This window comes from Euprymna scolopes, chromosome 41 (assembly GCF_053919585.1).
Source record: "Euprymna scolopes isolate OS-2025 chromosome 41, ASM5391958v1, whole genome shotgun sequence".
In the NCBI taxonomy this organism is placed as follows: domain Eukaryota; kingdom Metazoa; phylum Mollusca; class Cephalopoda; order Sepiida; family Sepiolidae; genus Euprymna; species Euprymna scolopes.
The window spans coordinates 67,284,715-67,302,880 of record NC_136522.1 but is presented as its reverse complement, the minus strand read 5'-3'; the positions used below and the strand labels follow the sequence as shown (position 1 = coordinate 67,302,880).

Below are 18,166 nucleotides of genomic sequence, written 5' to 3'. Positions count from 1 at the left end.
CCAAACTTGTGACGATATACATTCAACATTAGACCCTCTGCATAATCACACCAGCATTTGCTCAGAGATGTACCGGCGATCTCATTTCATACTATGTTCTGCAATCCTGAACGTGCTGCCTCAGAATTGTGTGAATGAACATGTATCATTGTCACGTTTTGGAAGTTCTGTATTGGCTAACTATCGTGATGTGCTAAGTTTTATGCATTCCCTAATCAGCTAAGTAGCTGATGTCTATTGCTAATCGTTTTATGATCATAGCTTAAAAAAAAAAAAATGGAAATTAAATTCTTTTGTTCTTTTGGTTTTTGTTTCAGAGATTGATTTTAATCATTAAAAAAAAAAAAAAAAAAAAAAAAAAAATTATGTAACTAAACTAACTGGAAGTAACAAAGTTAATTCCTTTATGCCTACTTGTTGCTTGAGGAACCTATAGAAACAAATTGTCTGCATGTATGTCCAGAGAGAGGAATGGGCTGGCCGAAGAAAAAAAAACTATGAGGATGGGTAAAAGGAAATCAGAGAAGGAGAAAAGAGAGAAAGATAGAGAGATGGATAAAGCGATAAAAATTATAGCAGTTTTAATAGAAACGCACAATGCCTGGTAGCCCTTAAGCCACCTTTCTTGGGTTGAGCACACTTGGTAATTGATATCACCTGCTACTGCTTTAGCATAATGCAAAACTGCCAGTAAACAAATGGAGCACTGTAAGAGTGGCAGCCAATGCTTGTACAAAGCAATGTTAGATATCATTGCTGATGGCGCCTCTCCCAGTGGCTTGATGGATAGAACTACTCAACTTGATAGTTGTTGGTTCAACACTGGGCTTGGCATGGATGCAGGTCTAGCCACGCTGAAAAGCTATGATACAGTGAAACAGTCTGTGGATGACTATATATATATATATATATATATATATATATATATATATATAAAAGTGATAATGTGTGAGGACAACTCTAAACTTTTATACTAAAGAAATATTTGATCTAGACTTGAAATTTGGTATATAGGGTATTCAGACATGTGGAAAACTTTTTAATCAGTTTTCATCCAGAAAAGAAAGGCTGCTAGGGGTGTCAAAATGTGAAAAATTGATACTTGGGTAGAGGGGAGAGGGGTGGGTCATTGTATTTTTATTTGTCAACTGTTTCACAACTATGCATGTGAAAATCGTTCACATGGCAGGATGTTATGTTAAGGATAAGTAGGTTTGAAAACACTTTAAAAGATCGTGTCAAGCTGGTATTATGGCTATCATACTTGATACACTGTCTTTAGGTTTTGGTTTCGATCTCAGCTTGAGTATTTCTATTTTTTTTTTTTCTTACAAAAAGTGAATTGTTTAGGAAAAAACATAATACTTGCATGCACATGTCTCAATTTCTGCACGAATAAAAATTGATATTTATGCATATTTTATGACAGACCACACCGGGTATATATATATATATATATATATATATATATATATATATATATAAAATGTAGATTCGATTCCTGGCTTGGGAAGGATGCCAGTCTAGCTGTACTGATGAGCTATGATACAGTGAAACTATGGATGACTATATATAAGCCCCCCCCCCTTCTTTCTTGGGTAAAGCATTTTCGTGACCTACTGCTTATTTAGCAGTGGTCAAATGTTTATTTGAAGTTGTTTCAAAATATTTACGAGCGCCGATCTCATAGGTCAGATAATAGAACTACCGACTATCAACTAGATGGTTGCAGATTTGATTCTTGGCTCAAGATGGGTGCTAGTATACCCGTACCGATCAACAGTGATACAATGGAGCAGTTTATGGAGGAGGACGCACACATTTTTGTTTTTATTGCATTTTCACCCCCAAAACAAGGCACTGTGCCACTGATGTAGAGGGCCACTATCTGGGACATAATTTGCAGGGATACGATGTAGGGAGTTGAGCAGCAAGATGTCTGTTCACATTACACTTGAACTTCTGCATGTCAGTACAATTGAGGAAGCAGGAACCCAGAAGGGAATTACAAAGTCTAGCAGTTCTGAGGAAGAAACTATTAGAGTAGAAGTCTTTCTGACATCTGGAGATCTCTACTGTGTAGGAGTGAGACTTGTCGGGAGTATTTACGTTGAGGGAGTACAAGGGCTTATAGTTCATTGGAGCATCTACCATTAAAATACTTGTAAAATAGGTAGAGGGATGCAACATTTCGTCGATAGGACAGAGGTTGAAGCTTAGCTGACAGTTCAGGACCTATTAAATTGGCGACTCTCTTTTGAACCCCGTCCAGGAGTGAGAGACTACTAGCAGATGCACCAGCCCAAATATGACAACGATACTCCATGCATGGGCGAATGGTGGCTTGTAGAGATATAGGAAATTCCTATGTGTAAGTAACATATATATATATATATATATAACTACTTCATTTACTCACATAAAATTAATATACGAAAGTATAGATTTATGCGTAAACTCTTCAAAAGTGCTCAATACATAGGTAGAGCTAGTTAGTAATTTATAAAATATATATGGCGATTAAGCTACACTGAATATTCGGCGTTTCATCCACTCTAGGATTCCGCATAAGCCTGAGGAATCCTAGAGTGGATGAACCGCCGAATATTCAGTGTAGCTTAATCACCATATATATTTTATAAATTACTCTATATATATATATATATATATATATATATATATGAGAGAGAGAGTTGTGAACGTTGCAATATGAAGACTCACTAAATAGCAGAATCGTTCAGTTCATATTCGTAGCCTTTTGATACAGCATTCCGGACTCCTTTATCTTTCCAAAGTAACCGCAACGCATCCCAGATGTACTTCAACATCGTCTGATTCTCATCCATGCAACATGTACACGACAAAACCGTCTGCGCATTAATCTGCAAGCAATCAGAAAAAAGAAAAAAAAAAAAAAGTCAGAAATAAATATTGATCTGTCAAATGTATTGCTATATAGGTCAAAGTTGAAAAACCCAACAAGATAGCTTTAAATTAGACTAGCCTAGGTGCCCAGGTGTTTGGAGGTGTGTGTTGAGCAAAATAAAAAAAAAATAAAAATGGGGGGGGTAGTAGGCAGGCAGACAGGCTTGGACCTGTACCGCAAAGGAGAAAAAGAACATTAAAAAAAAAAAAAGTGACATCTTATAAGTGACGTAGGTTTAAATTAAGGCTAGACAATCGAAAAGAGGGGATGACTTTTGAAAATATCGGTGAAAAAAATCGACCCCTCCCTGTAGAAAAGTACCCAGTTGAGGGTGAAGGAATAAATGTTTTTAGCCAATTTTTTGATATTTGTCGTACGAAGGGTCGAGCTTCCAAAGGATACCGACCTCGTGAAAATCCACTGCCTCTGTCAAAAGTTTTAGGCAGACATACAAACATTCATACATTTAAACAGACAGGTAAGGTTTATATTATAGATTATATTACGTTTTGAAAAGTCTACATTGAACACCATTTGAATTTTGAAGTAAGCATATTAAATCTGATAGATATATAAATATAAGGGAAATGCTTTTGATTATTATTTTTAAGACAAAAAAAAAAAGATTTTGAGGACTTGTAGTATTTTGTTTTTTAAAATATGACTATTTTAATAGAACTACCTTGAAATCTGTAATTATCAAAAGCGTTTTATGACATACTAATTAATTGGAATGTTTGAGATGAGTATTATTTATTCATTTATTTATTGCGGACTATTATCCTAATCTTTTTTTGGTTGTTTTGATTGTTGGTTGTTTTTGTTTTACGGCATATCAACCCTTTTCAGGTTATTTAATGCCGAATCCAAAGATTTTGAAGAAAATTTTTTTTTTTACTAGAATATATTTGTTGTTTTCAAGTCGGTTTCTATTTAACCCATAGTTGGGACCCTAACAGATACAACTCTGGGTCAGAGTGGATCTGGGAGCAATGGCAATTAGAGGGTGGCTTCACATTCCCCAAAGCCCGCAAGCTGGGGCCTCACCACTAGATATAGTTTAAGGTCATATCCAGGACCACACGATGTTTCAGCCAACTATTCCTCTGGCCTTCATCAGGTGGTAACCGCAAGGGATAGGAACTCCGAATTTCCTAACTGCATCTTCGGCAATTGCTACCTTACATAGTTGTTGTCGTCTCACCACATTTTTGGCCAACTAAGTCTCTGGCTGGCTTTTGGGTAGGATTGAAATGGCTATCTTCAGAAAATGTTCATCTGGAACCGTAGAGATTCAACGTCTCTATCGACTGTGCCACAGGCCCCGAAGAGAGATTAAGGTTGAACTTTTTGGTGTTATAAATCCATGTTTATCTATTATCTGATCTTCCATTGTCGGGTCCGTACTGAATGGTATATATTATCTAATTAATTGGAATTCATTATTGAGAAGAGTATTATTTATTCATTTATTTATTGCGGACTATTATCCTCATCTTTAGTTGTTGTTTCACAACGTTTTGGCCAACTATTCCTCTCGCCTTCGTCAGGTAGTTTTATGGCATTGCTATTTGTAACATTTTTTGAGTGTTTATTAAACCGATAAAATGCAGTATCAAGACGTAACTATAAAAAATAGAGGCACTTTTCCCAATTATTACTACTAGTAGGTGCCGTGGGGATTCCATGGAATGAGAAATACATTTAATGAACAAATATATTTTGGCAAAACTGATTTTTTTCTGTAAAGCGCAAAAAATTAGTCTTTTGGACAGAAAAACCAATAACACGTTGAAAATATAATAATATTTCCATGAAAATAATATCCATTGTATTTTAAATAAAGAACTGACCCAAATGAAATAAATCAATAAGTAATAATAAATATTCAGAAAGTAATATTGTGCTACATAGTTCAATACAAATAATAAAATCACATTGTAAGAGACGATCTTTAATTTATTCTTTTAGTCAAGCACCTCTTGGTAGACAATGTTTTTTTTTTTTTACTCAGTTTCTTTCAAATGTTCTTTTTTAACATGTTTCACGGACTTCTTTCTTCGGTGAAGAACCGCTGCACGTCGAAATTACTATTTCCTTTCTCACATTACAAAAATGATCAAATATTTTTGTAATGATATCTGGAAATGAGGCTATATCAAAAAGGGGTCAGTTATTCTTGTCCAGGGTTACCAGATCTTTTTAAAGCCAAAATTCACTAATTTGGTCTTTCTTGAAGCAGTTTTTGCTTTAGGAAATTGTATTTGGCCTTTTTTTTTTAATGTGCAAACTAAATAAGCAAGAAACAAGCAGATTATTATATGGATAGATATATACCAAGTGCTCATTAAAATTTAGGTAACATGGTAATTATGTAGCTTACCCTGTTCCTGGGATCTTCTAATTTCACCCGCAGAAGGCCCATACCAGTCAGGACATACTTCATGGAATTTAGTAAATTATCCAACACAGCCGGCTAAAAACAAATCAATGAAAATTAAGAAAAATTGGATATTTTTTTTTTAAAACGAAAATTACAATATTTTTACAAATGAAACAAAACTAAAATGCAGAACAGAAATATATAATTCAATTTAGTAAGCCAATTCAACGCAGATTAAAAAAAAAACAAAACAAATATTTGTTTACAAATCAAACTACTTTTTGACCTAATTTCGTCAGGAGAGAGTTTTTTTTTGTTTATTTTTCATCTTATTTACCCCTCGTGACATTTTGAATTTACATTTAACATTTATGAAGATCTCCAGTATCAAATAATCATTATACACTGTGAAATTTACTTTAAGTATGAAAATCAAAGAGTGGAGATATAACATACGAGAGATATTTGGAATCAAGTCTCCCCTTACTGTTATCAGATATTTTGTAATTCATATGCAAAACTAGGAAAACAAATGACTGATTGAAATATTGGTAAAGATGCAGTATCTTTCGACCCACAAAAAATCCTTTAAAATTACCACTGTTGTAGGTTTTCCGAGGGTGCTGAAAACGAAAATAACATTTAAAATTCCAGGAAACAGGTAGTTTCAATAATATGAATAAATTATAGTTTTAAAAAGTGGGGGATCATTTTTCTATATTAATTTAACGTAAAATAAACACCCACTTTATAGAAAAGGTGGCCATAAAGTGGGTGCTCATTTTACGTAAAATTAATATAAAAAGTGATCCTCCATTTATTTAGACAATGTGCGACATTAAAGGCAAAAGTCACATAGACCACGATACAATTCAGGTCATTAGCTTTCCAACGAACCTTCATTTGTTTAATTCTGATCAATAGTTGCCGAGATTTCAAACTTATAAAATTACCCCAAAAAGTGATATATATATACATATATATATATATATAGTTTCAAATAAAATACTAGGCGGAAGTTTCTTGAGAGCTCTTTCGGCTATCATCTCGTCAGGAGTAAATCGATAGCAATCTAAATAATATTGTAACGAAAATAAAGAGTTCTATTGGGGAACTTATTAAATGTGCCAACGTACGGGGACATTAATTAAATTTATTTACGTTTAAAAACGATTAAAAATATTGGCACAACGAGGGAGAAAAAAAAAAAAAAAAAAAAAAGCGGGAGAAAAAAATTTAAAGTTCCCCAAAGAGAAACAATGCGTTTGATGTTTCTTTTTGCCGGCATAAAGAAGGTTGACGCACCGCGATAGAGACGGCCTCCAAAATCTTTAAATGGTTTTTGGAGTCCGCTCTATGTAGCACCTCGAACCAATCTATTTTATATCTATCGGCACAGCACGGGTTGTCAACCAAATGCTGGCCAATAGCAGAGTCCAAGACTGCAGAAGGAGGGAGACCACCAAACCCCATCCTCCCTTGTCTGATCTTCGATGGAACATGCTGGTTTATACGAGTCAAAAGGTGCAAGGATGTTCGCCCAACATAACCAGCATCGCACTGGCATCTAAACTGATATACAATATTACTATTTTGGATGTAAGGCAAACTATCCTTGCGGAAAGACGGAAAAGCAGGTCTCGTAGTATATACCAAACGCAAGGTCACCGAATTGAAGCATTCGTAAATACTTCTTCGAATCTGTTTGGAAATTCTATTACTCCCCTCCCCAATCCACGGTAATTTCAAATAAACCGGGCATTTAAAGGGTCCAAACTTTTTAGGGGATTTAAAATCCGCAACCTTTTTGAAAATACAGTCATCAATAAGGTCAACAGGATACCCATTATTGATGAATATTTCCCTGATCTTATAGAGTTCAACATCTAATCTGTTAGGCGAACAAATCATGAGGGCTCTATGTACCAAAGTATTAATTAAGCCGACCTTACGTGATTTAGGTACAAAAGACAACCAGTTCACATATAGGCCAGTAAATGTCGGCTTTCTATAAATTGTAGTGAGAAAGCCCCCCCCCTTGAGCGTTCGACAAGAACATCCAAGAAAGGAAGCGAATTGTCCTTCTCACTTTCCATAGTGAACTTAAGAGCCCCATGTAAAGAATTCAACCTATTAAAAAATATTGACGCTTCACTTTGCGAAGGAAAAATAGCAAAAGTGTCGTCAACATATCTGAAATATGCAGTGGGTTTAGTTGTAGAATTAAACATAACGGATTCATAGTACCCGACGAAAATGTCCGCTAAAGTTGGGGCCAACGGACTCCCCATTTAAACCCCATCAACCTGACAGTACATAATATCACAAAAACTAAATTCCACGGATTTCGTACACATTAAAATGAGTTCAATAAGAATCTCTTTAGAAAACCGTGGAGCAGTCAGGCGACCATCATATAAAGCGTCAGCACATATGCTTATAGTCTCATCCAACGGCCGTTGGATGAGACTATACGCATATGTGCTGACGCTTTATATGATGGTCGCCTGACTGTTTTGCTACTTCTATTATCTTCCCTGTGGCCTTGCCAGGCAACTAATATATATATATATATATATATATATATATATGAGGAAATATGTTTATTCAATTATATTTCACCTTTTATTCATACCAATCCTTTAATTTATGAAGCGCGATGTAACTACAGAGCATATAACAAATAAATAACATATTTCAAGATGCTGACCATCTTATTTCTTTATGTACGTTGACATTCACAATTCTTGACAGCACCTGTTTCGTAACGCAGAATCATTCATGTAATGATCATGTCAATTCTTGAATTTATTTCACCCTTAACTCAGACGAAAAAGCACTTATCAATTTTAAAAGAAAATAAATTAATATGGGTCTGATTACAAAATCCGAAAATTGGGAAAGAAGCTGCAATTATTTTTTCATTTGATGGATGCTGTCAAGAGTTGTGCATGTCAACATACTTAAAGAAGTAAACGGTAAGATGGTCAACATCTTAGAAATTTGGAATATAATTTTGTCATATATATTTTCACTTACTCTACACCCCAATTTATGTATATCCTTAATAAATAAATCTCTATATATTACTATATAGTTTGATATCGTCATTTTCTTACCATTTTATATATATATATATATATATATATATATATTTTAGTCATCCACATACAGTACTGTTTCGCTGTATCACAGCGAATCAGTGCAGCTAGACAGGCAACTATCTCAAGCCAGGATTGAAACCCGATCGCGCGTACGACAGTCAAGACTTTTAACCATTACGCCAATCAGCAGCTGCTGTGCGGGCAGTGAATTAACGATGTTTTGACATCGTCCAAATACCCAAGCTAGATTTGTTTACACAAATATATATATATATATATATATATATATATATAAATAATTGTAGTTTTCCAGATGTAAAGCCACTGAAACTCTGGTGTTTATCAAAAAAGTGCACAATACAGTATTAATATTTATAGAACCATTATTGATTACATATGTGCATACATGTTTCAGTTGCATCCCATTTTGAGATTTAGACGGAATCTCTAAATGAGGTGCAGCTGAATTATGTGTGCATATATGTAGCCAATAACCTAATTTACAAAACTCACTATGTCTCTGTGTGTGTCTGTATATCTCCATTTTTTCAAAGTGCATCTCAGATGCAAGGTCATTAAGTGGTGTGAGGCGAGTCAAATGATTGCATTTTTTGTGAAACATTCTTTTATGGGTTTCTAACCGGTAAAAATAGTTGCTAAGCAGGTCAAAATTGAAAAAAAAATCGAATTTGGCAGATGTAATTTACTAAACCTGTTATTTGAATGCAAGCGCAAATATGGATTTGTACATTAAAGTTAATTCATTTTTAATTATTTTTTTATCCAGCTGTCGATAGCTCAAATGGTAACAACCAAGGTTGGAGTGCAAAATGCTTTGGTTTCGATTCTAACTGATAGCACCCAAGTAATTTTTTATTCTTTTAATATGAACTCATTATTATATATTGGGTACAATATAATAATCAATAGAGAATTGACTATATAAGAATAAATATGTAATCTGCATAAATTAAAATATATTTAAGCTTATTTTATGACCAGGCAACACTGGGCGCCCAGCTAGTGTTTGTGTGTGTGTATATTATATATATATATATATATATATATGAAACAACGAAACAGATCTGTATGTAGATGACTAAAATATATTTTATAAAGCCCCCCCTTTTGGGTTGAGCACTATCGTAAATAATCTCACTCGCCACTTAATTTAGCTGAAAAAATGCGAAGCTCGTGGTTTGTTTACAAACAAACGTTTGAGCCCTCTACGAGCGGCGGACGGATGTTTATTTAAATAGACATTCGGACAGATTAATTTGCGGCCACCGCTTCCGTAGTCAGGGGGTAGAACTGCCGACTGTCATCACGACGGTTCTAGGTTCAATCCTCGGCTTGGGATAGGTGTTAGTCTAGCGGCACTGAGGAGTTGTGAAACAACGAAACAGATCTGTATGTCGATGACTAAAATATATTTTATATATATATATATATATATATATATATATATATATATATATGTGCACACACACACACACACACACACACACACACACACCAGGGATATTCCAAAAATAATGCCTCCTATTATTTTATTCTGCCTGAATGGATCAGAGGGATTGCAAATTGCATTGTTATGGTGAATGAACTTATGCATTTATGACCTGAAAGTTTCATCTGTCTGTTGCAGATGTTCTGGTCTGAGGCTCTAAGAAAACAACCTTGGTCAAATTATTATTTGAGTTTATTAACCTTTCTATGAAAATAGTTTTCATTGGATTTTAAATATAGAACTGACTCAATTGAGTATCCAGTATTGTGAGTATCCATAGTCTGTCAAAGATTCAAGGAGCCCTTAATGTACGGACTAAGAAACAAGCAGATAGATTATTAATAAAGAACTATGTAAATTAAAAGGCCGCTGTTAACTCAAAAGGCATAACTCTTGATGTATAATAACTTAACATTATCTCTTATTAAAAGGGCAGTTGTCTGTGCATGTTTGTAGATCCGACTAAAAGTCAAAAATGAAAAAACAAATACCCACAAAGTTGGTATTTTCTTAATTGGCGTTGCCTCAGATGTATAATATCTAAAATTTAGAAATAAAAAAAAAAAAAAAACGTTTTAAAGCCAAATTTCACGAGTTTGGCCATCAAAAATTATATTTAGCCATTTTAAAGCCAAATTTAACAAATTTGGCCTTTTTAAAAAAAGTTTAAAAGATTAAACTATTTTAATCTTTTAAACTTATTTTGAAAAATCTACTTTAAAAAAAAAGGCCAAATTTGCTAAATAGTAGTTTAAACCTTCAAAAGTAGTTTAAAGTAGTTTAACCATTAAAATTATATTTGGCCTTTTTGAAGCCAAATTTAGCAAATTTAATTTTTTTTTTTTTTTTTTTTTAATATTTTGGCCATCAAAAGTTGTATTTAGCCATTTTCAAAGCATAACCTAAGGACTAACCAAAGAAGGAACAGAGTATTACATAGGTAAAAAATAAATGGCTAAAAATAAGATAAAGGTTACTTACCCGAAAAGCAAGAAGTTCATCTTTTGAGAAGCCGTCATTGTGGATAATCTTCATTTGTTTAACTAATGTACTTTTGCCACTTTCGGCCGCACCTGTCCAAAAAAAAAATAAATAAATAAATAAAATAAAACGCATAACAATGTGAAAGAAATAATAAAATCATCAAAGATGTTAATGTCAATCTAAAAAAAGTGTGGGGTGGGGGACAGATGTGTGGTACCTACCGACCATTGAACATGGGATTACCAATCTATGGCACGGTCTCTACCTTTGGTAGGACTATTTTGGGTGATAATCGCATCTTAAGATATTGCCAAGAACCAGGTACATGCAAAGGTGGGGTGTGGCTAGAAGTGTCCAAGCACCTGCCCCTTTTACTTCGGGGGTTTTCAAAGTGTCCTTTTCAGAGGAATCTATTATAGACTTGTGCCCCATTGAGACGGGTGTTCATTACTATATTTTGGCCTTTTATTTTTCACTTGCACACATGCCCTGAAAGTTCTGTGCACGTCACTGCCAAGAACCACTCCACCATTGGATTTAAATCTTAATTATAAAACTCTGGATTGGCTTCAATCTTGTCTGTATGCCCGTGCATATAATATATTAGTGGCCTGGCAAGGCCATAGGCGAGACAACCGAAACAGCAAAATCGAAACTGGCCTGCCAGGACACTATATATACGAATGTAGGCAAATTTGGGTATATTTATTGGTTGAAAAATATAGGTTCTTTTTTACCAATTGCCATAAAATTTTAATCATAGAATAGTATTATAATCTTCAAAAAGCCTGCAAATTTGCATGTAGTTTCGGCTCATGGAACCAAAGATATTAAGCATAAGGGAATCATCCAGAGCCTATTTTTGGTACTTTTTTGCAGCCATAAAATGTTTCAGTCAGTCATTTGTTTTCCTAGTTTTGCATATGAATTACAAAATATCTGATATTTCCCCCAAAACCTCTGGCCTTGATTGAGTGGAGACTTAAACTTGCTATGTTTTCGAATGATCTGAAGTAACAGCAAGAGGAGACTTGATTCCAAATATTTTTATGTTATATCTCCCCTCTTTTGGAAATAGGGTGCGATTATGAATATCTGCAATATCAAATAATTCTTATACACTGAAATTTACTTTTCGTATAAAAAACAAAGAGTGGAGATATAATATAAATATAAAACAGTTTGAGTACACATATTCCTGTGAAACTTAATTTAGGAAGTAAGGAAGAAAGCGAATCCAAACAAGGGTACCAATTAAAGTAACCTGCTGTTCGTCAGCATCATATGCGCATTTTACATGCAGGCATGTGTTGGACGGCTTCAAGAAATTTCTAATTGGGCAGGTCTTTATTTATCCCATAGTTACATTTTTTTCACTTCTTGAACCTGCTAATTCAACAATTCTACATTTAATCTAATAACTCATTTATCCTCCACCAGACTAGATGAATTCTCATCCTGGAATCCAGTCAGACCAAAGATCATAAGAAACGTATGCGATAACATTTAAATGGTCAATTGGGAAGAGGAAAATTTTATTCTCAACTTCTTTACTAACTCGACGTTCTTGGCCTTTGGGCCAAGATCAAAGTGTAGTATCTGTCCAATTTTTCTTTTCTCCATTTCGCCCCATCCAGAGAGCACTCCCACTTAGAGACCGTCCTGCAGGACCTCAGGTTCCTTTACAAACCGAAGTGAAACGGGTGATCTATCAACTAGATGGGGTTGGAAGGGTCCTACTAGCCACTTCTGTAATTTTGCCCCCCAACGACACAAATGAATTATTGTATCATTATTGTTATCTTTTTTTTGTTTTACACGTCAATAAAAAATGTTTTAAACGATTGAGTTCTAAATAGGACGTCCTCCAGCACGAAAGGGTGAATGCGGTATTATAGTTGAAGTAAATACTAGCTAAGAGAAACTTTTGTTTAGTTCTGGAGTGACAGGGATGACCAACGACTCCCATTCTCCCCTCCTTTTGAGTTGGCCTTGTGCCTAAAGTTTTTTTTTGTTTGAGTTGAATTTATATTGTATTTTTAACCTGAATAAAAGATTTAACATCTCAAAGTGTAGTATCTGTTTTTCAGATGCTGCACTTAAATTTCTTGTTCTTTCTCAGTGGAGGAGAAATCTTTCACGACAGACAATTTTTTTATTTTTTTTGTTTCTTTTCCTCACGTTAAAAAAAGAAAAAAAAAAAAAAAAAAAAACGACCCTGGTGTCTAACTGTCCCGTGGGGAAGCATTGTAAATAGGAACTCGATGCTTGAGAGGGAAAGGAGAAATTTAATGGAATATTCGAATATATATGTATCTATCTCATGTAGAGATCATTTTTAGTCTCATCTACTTTTCCCCTCTCTCTGGACATACACATATATACAGCTTTAAAGAAACAGACATAATGAAACTGTCCATTCTTTTCTTTTATTAATATTTAACCCAACTGAAAGAAGGCAAAAAGAAAATCTCATTTGTTTGCCTAATTTATGTTGAATGCAAACAAAAGTTTTGTGTTTCCATGAAAACGTTGCTGACCTTGGACAGGAAATAAAAGACGCAGGTGGCTGACCGGCCATTTTTTTTTTTTTTTTTTTTTTTTTTTTTTACCTCCTGATTTGAACCTTTTTTTTTTTATTCAGCCATTTTCTTTTCCTTTGCAAGCAAAAAGAAAAAGGCGTTTTTGCCTGGAAAAAAAAAAATTTTCTTTGGGAATCATTGTTCAATTGAGAAAGAAGATTTTCTAATCCCCATTTAACGTTCGCTTCCATGTTGGTTATCTTTTATTTATTTATTTATTTATTTTATTTATTTTTTTTTATTTTTTATTATTTTTTTTATTTTACTCACGTTCACCCCTAACAAGGCATATCGCCACTTGAACTTAAGTGGCTATTATTTGAGACCATACATAGGAAAGATTAATCAAGATGTTGGTTTACATTACATTTAAACTCCTGCATATCAGTACAGTCAGGGAAGCAGGAAGGGAATTCCAAAGTCTAGCTGTCCGAGAGGAGAAAAAAAAAACTATTAGAGTAGAAAGCTTTCTGGCATTTAGGGATTTTAAAAGTGAACGGGGTGAGATTTTGTTGCTAAGAAACACTCGTCTAGCTGAAAACACTATCAATAACTCCCCCTCACTCTTTATCTGTGCCTAAACCTAAACGTAGATTCCACGAACAAAGCTTCTTACTTAGAACTGCACGCCTGTGGAATTGTCTTCCGTTTTCCTGCTTTCCAGCTGACTACAATATGGTTATCTTCAAGTCTAACGTAAACAAGTTCTTGATGAGCCGTTCCACTTAAGTTAACAAATTTACCGAATTTCCATTACTAACGATTACTATATTTGTCCAATTGACTACTGTACACTCTTAACCCTTATCCTTGAGTGGTCTCTGTGCCTTGATAAGTGATTATGCCTATGTAAAAAAAGAGCGGGATTGTCAGGGATATGTACGTCAAGGTAGCACAAATGCAACAATTTCATCAGAGCATATTCTGACGGATGGACGTCAGTAGGCTCTAGAAATAACGGCTGGAAGCTGCTGGAGTAAGCTAGAGCCACTGGAGTCGCTAGGTGTAAAGGGGACTCAGAGGGCAGGCAGCAGCAGAGAGTGAAGTGTGTCGCATTCAGATAGTTTGTGAGTCGTTCTCAAAACGACGGTTTGAATCGCATTAATAGTTTGGCAATTAGATCTGAAAGGGGACTGTTTGGCTACTGCGTCTCTCAACTGCTGGGCTTGACAAGAGCATGTCAAACTCAGGATTTGGGAGTTTTCTTGGCCCCATGCTGTGTTTGAGATTTTGGTAAAGAAGTCGCTCGTTTTAATCGTAAAATAATAATTATAATCAGATATCAGAAAATCAGACACATTGCTATTTGGGTCTGAATTTGAAAATCCAACAACACACACATTATATATATATATATATATATATATATATATATATATATATATATATATATATATATATACACAAGTTAGAAAAGCATTTCATCCAAGGCATGAAAATTGTTAAACAAAATGTTTTTACTATAGGCTTTAAAAATAAAGGTACAAGATTCAATTTGAAATTTATTTATCTTCAAAGTGCACTTTTATAAATTTTACAAAGTAAGGTATAAAAATTTAATTTAAATTGAATCAAAAAATTACCTTGATTTATTTTATGTAATGTACATTCTGTTGCACTTAAAAAAAAAATCATTGAAAACGTTATATCTATATATCATTAATTGCTAAATGAAAGATAATGTTTTTAAATTTCCGAACTTTCACAAAAAATACTCGCCTAGCTACAACCACTATCAACAATTTCCCCCCACTCTTTAGCTGTGCCTAAATCTAAATGCAGTCTTCAGGTACAAAGCTTCTTTCCTAGAATTACCCCACCTGTGGAACACTGTTCCACTGGCCTGCTTCCCAACCGACTACAATATGGTAGCCTTCAAGTTCAATGTCAACAAGTTTTTGTGTAGCCATCCCCTTGAATAATACAAATTCTAGCCAATCTACTCTATTAGTAATTACTAAACTAGCACCTTACATTTATGAACCCTTATCCTTGAGTGACCTTTGGGCCTTGATAAGTTTTTATATAAAATAAAAAATTTAAAAAAAATGAGTCCAGAATAAAATTCCATACAGCTTTGTTATCTTGTACTGGTTTTTAATACGCCTGCTGTTATCAAAACGAAGAAGTAGACGAAAACAACAACAATTATTATTATGATGATGATGATGATGATGCTTGTTCTGTCGGTGGAACTACAAATTCACCATGCAGAGGGGCGAATATATATTCCTAGAATACATTGCCCCCCCCCCCAAGAAAACAAACAAACAAAAAAAAAACTTATATTATGCAAGAATTTATCCCAAAACAACAATTATATTATCCAGATGTGGTGCAGACGACAGGGCTGCGTAAACACTCTCGGGTTTGCCTGAATTTAAATACTTGTCATTTGTCAACATCATCTGTTGTATTGTCATTTCACGAAATCGTTTTTAAAACATTCTTATTCTTAACTAACGAGCCACTTATATATAGGAAATTTATTACTGTGAGTCCAGAATGAGTTTACAATAATTTGACTTTATAACTTAGTCCATCTATGAATTCTGACGATGCTAGTTGGATTTTTTCCTCTCTTTGAGGATTTTCCTCTAGCTGAAACAATTTGTAAACTCATTCTGGACTCACAGTAATAAATTTCCTATATACTGCTCTGACTACACATTGAGCACTCTAGTCCGGTTTTTTCACCACTGGTAAATAAATAAATAAATATATATATTTTTTTTCACCACTGGTAAATAAATATATATATATATATCTCGTAATTTGGTATTTAAATTTTATGATTTGAAAAGGTTAATTTTCAAATATAGAATTTTCTTTTTATTGTTTGCAAATAAAGAATACAGTTTAATAAATTATTTTATTAAACTGTATTCTTTGTTTGCTAACAATAGAAAAAAGTCTATATTTAAGAATTAACCTTTTCAAATCAGAAAATTTAAATACCAAATTATGATTTATTTGCTTTATCTAGTATATTGAGTAATTTTATTTAGCTGGGATTGTCTTATACAAAATATTACATCTAATAATATTTTGTAAGGCTGATAATCACTGGATTTGCATACTAGTAGATTTATTGAATTTCATTATTCTGAAGTACACACACACGTGCGCGGTGTACGTATATAACGGACTATTGTCCTCAGATCCCTTAATGCCTATTTACTTGACAGCCTGTGACTAATCTAGTGTTGTAGGTGTGTGTGTGTGTGTGTCAAGCATATAATACGCGACATACTTGTCTGCTGCTAGCTGCATCTGAGGGATTCGCCAACCGTAGTTGGTTGATTGGTTGGTTGTTTTTGTTTTACGGCATATCAACCCTTTTCGGGTTATTTAATGCCGAATCCAAAGATTTTGAAGAAAAACTTTTTAATAGAATATATTTGTTGTTTTCAAGTCGGTTTCTATTTAACCCATAGTTGGGACCCTAACAGGTACTACCACTCCGGGTCAGAGTGGACCTGGGAGCAATGGTAATTAAAGGGTGGCTCCACACTCCCCAAAGCCCACAAGCTGGGGCCTCACCACTGGATATAGTTTAAGGTCATATCCAGGACCCCCATTGAGGGACTTTTACCCTCTGCAGGGCAGTCGGTGTATTCTAATGCCCCACCGACAGGGCCACCGTTGTTGGGAGAGCGGGAACCTGCTGCAACGAAGACGCTTCAAGACATGAATCCAAGATGATGTGTTTTTTTATATGGCTTATTCACTCACAGGCATCTTGTCAGCAGGAATGAAGTGACCGACGATCTTTGGCTTGTGGGTCCTCTATTTGAGACCGTCACCTCCCTCGTGGGGAGACCTTAACCCATCTTGCTTGTTTGGCGTCCAGGATCAAACTCAAACTAAGCTTAACTCAGCTTACACCTGACACATCACGTCCAGTCCCTGCTTCATACTTCTGGTGCAAACTGACTGGTCACAGAGTTTGATACTTGTCAAAACTTGTCATCATTCAAATTCTCTTGCTTACTCCGCTAGACAGATATAGATAATTAACTGCTTCTATCCGGCTATTATTTAACACATCTTCCCACCCCTTAAGGAGTTACTTTAGCTCTAAAGCCAACAGAGTATTGGCCATTTCTTTAAAATCGCCTTTTCTCTGTTGATTGAGGAACGACGGAAACATCCTGTGACGTTCTAGGAAGTCCACCCACACAAGCTATCTCCCGTCTTGAGTGGAGTAAATTTATTACGTATTATCTGAAGCACATCTACTGGGGAATCCTGATGGGGCTGCTTAAGCAATTTTTAAATGGCCGATGCTCCTCCTTTGGGGACACAGAGTTGACTTTCTTCACCTTCCAGACCTTGTGTCACACTTTTCTGCACTGAAAGAGAAGTAAATATCTTCCAACCTCTAGAGGCTCAAATCAAAATCGGACAGACAAATTTATTAGCATAGACTATTTTTTTAATTTTACAATGACGAACTATTTTGTTGACTGTATGTGCAACTAAAAATACATAATTTGCCAGAACATTTTTCGGAGAATGTAGGGAATCAGGACCCTGACCGGATTCTGGTTGACATTGGTTTAACCTTCACCTTGGCACATTCAAGCGGATTTTTGCGACTAAGAGTGCATTTTTTATATATATTTACACAAATTTATTTATATTTTAATTTTTTTAATAAAAATATCAATCCAA

General features: G+C 34.6%; 1 protein-coding gene across 1 annotated transcript in view; it reads right to left on the bottom strand.

The window, feature by feature from the left end:
* LOC145266584 (guanine nucleotide-binding protein G(o) subunit alpha-like) overlaps positions 1-18,166 on the bottom strand; it is a 101,238-nt gene that overhangs the window by 16,491 nt on the left and 66,581 nt on the right. Inside the window, exons 2-4 of the mRNA XM_080122428.1 lie at positions 10,905-10,996; positions 5,310-5,402; positions 2,722-2,882 (exon numbers count right to left, since the gene is read on the bottom strand). Coding sequence (XP_079978554.1) covers positions 2,722-2,882; positions 5,310-5,402; positions 10,905-10,996 — 346 coding nt within the window. The remainder of the gene's footprint in view (positions 1-2,721; positions 2,883-5,309; positions 5,403-10,904; positions 10,997-18,166) is intronic.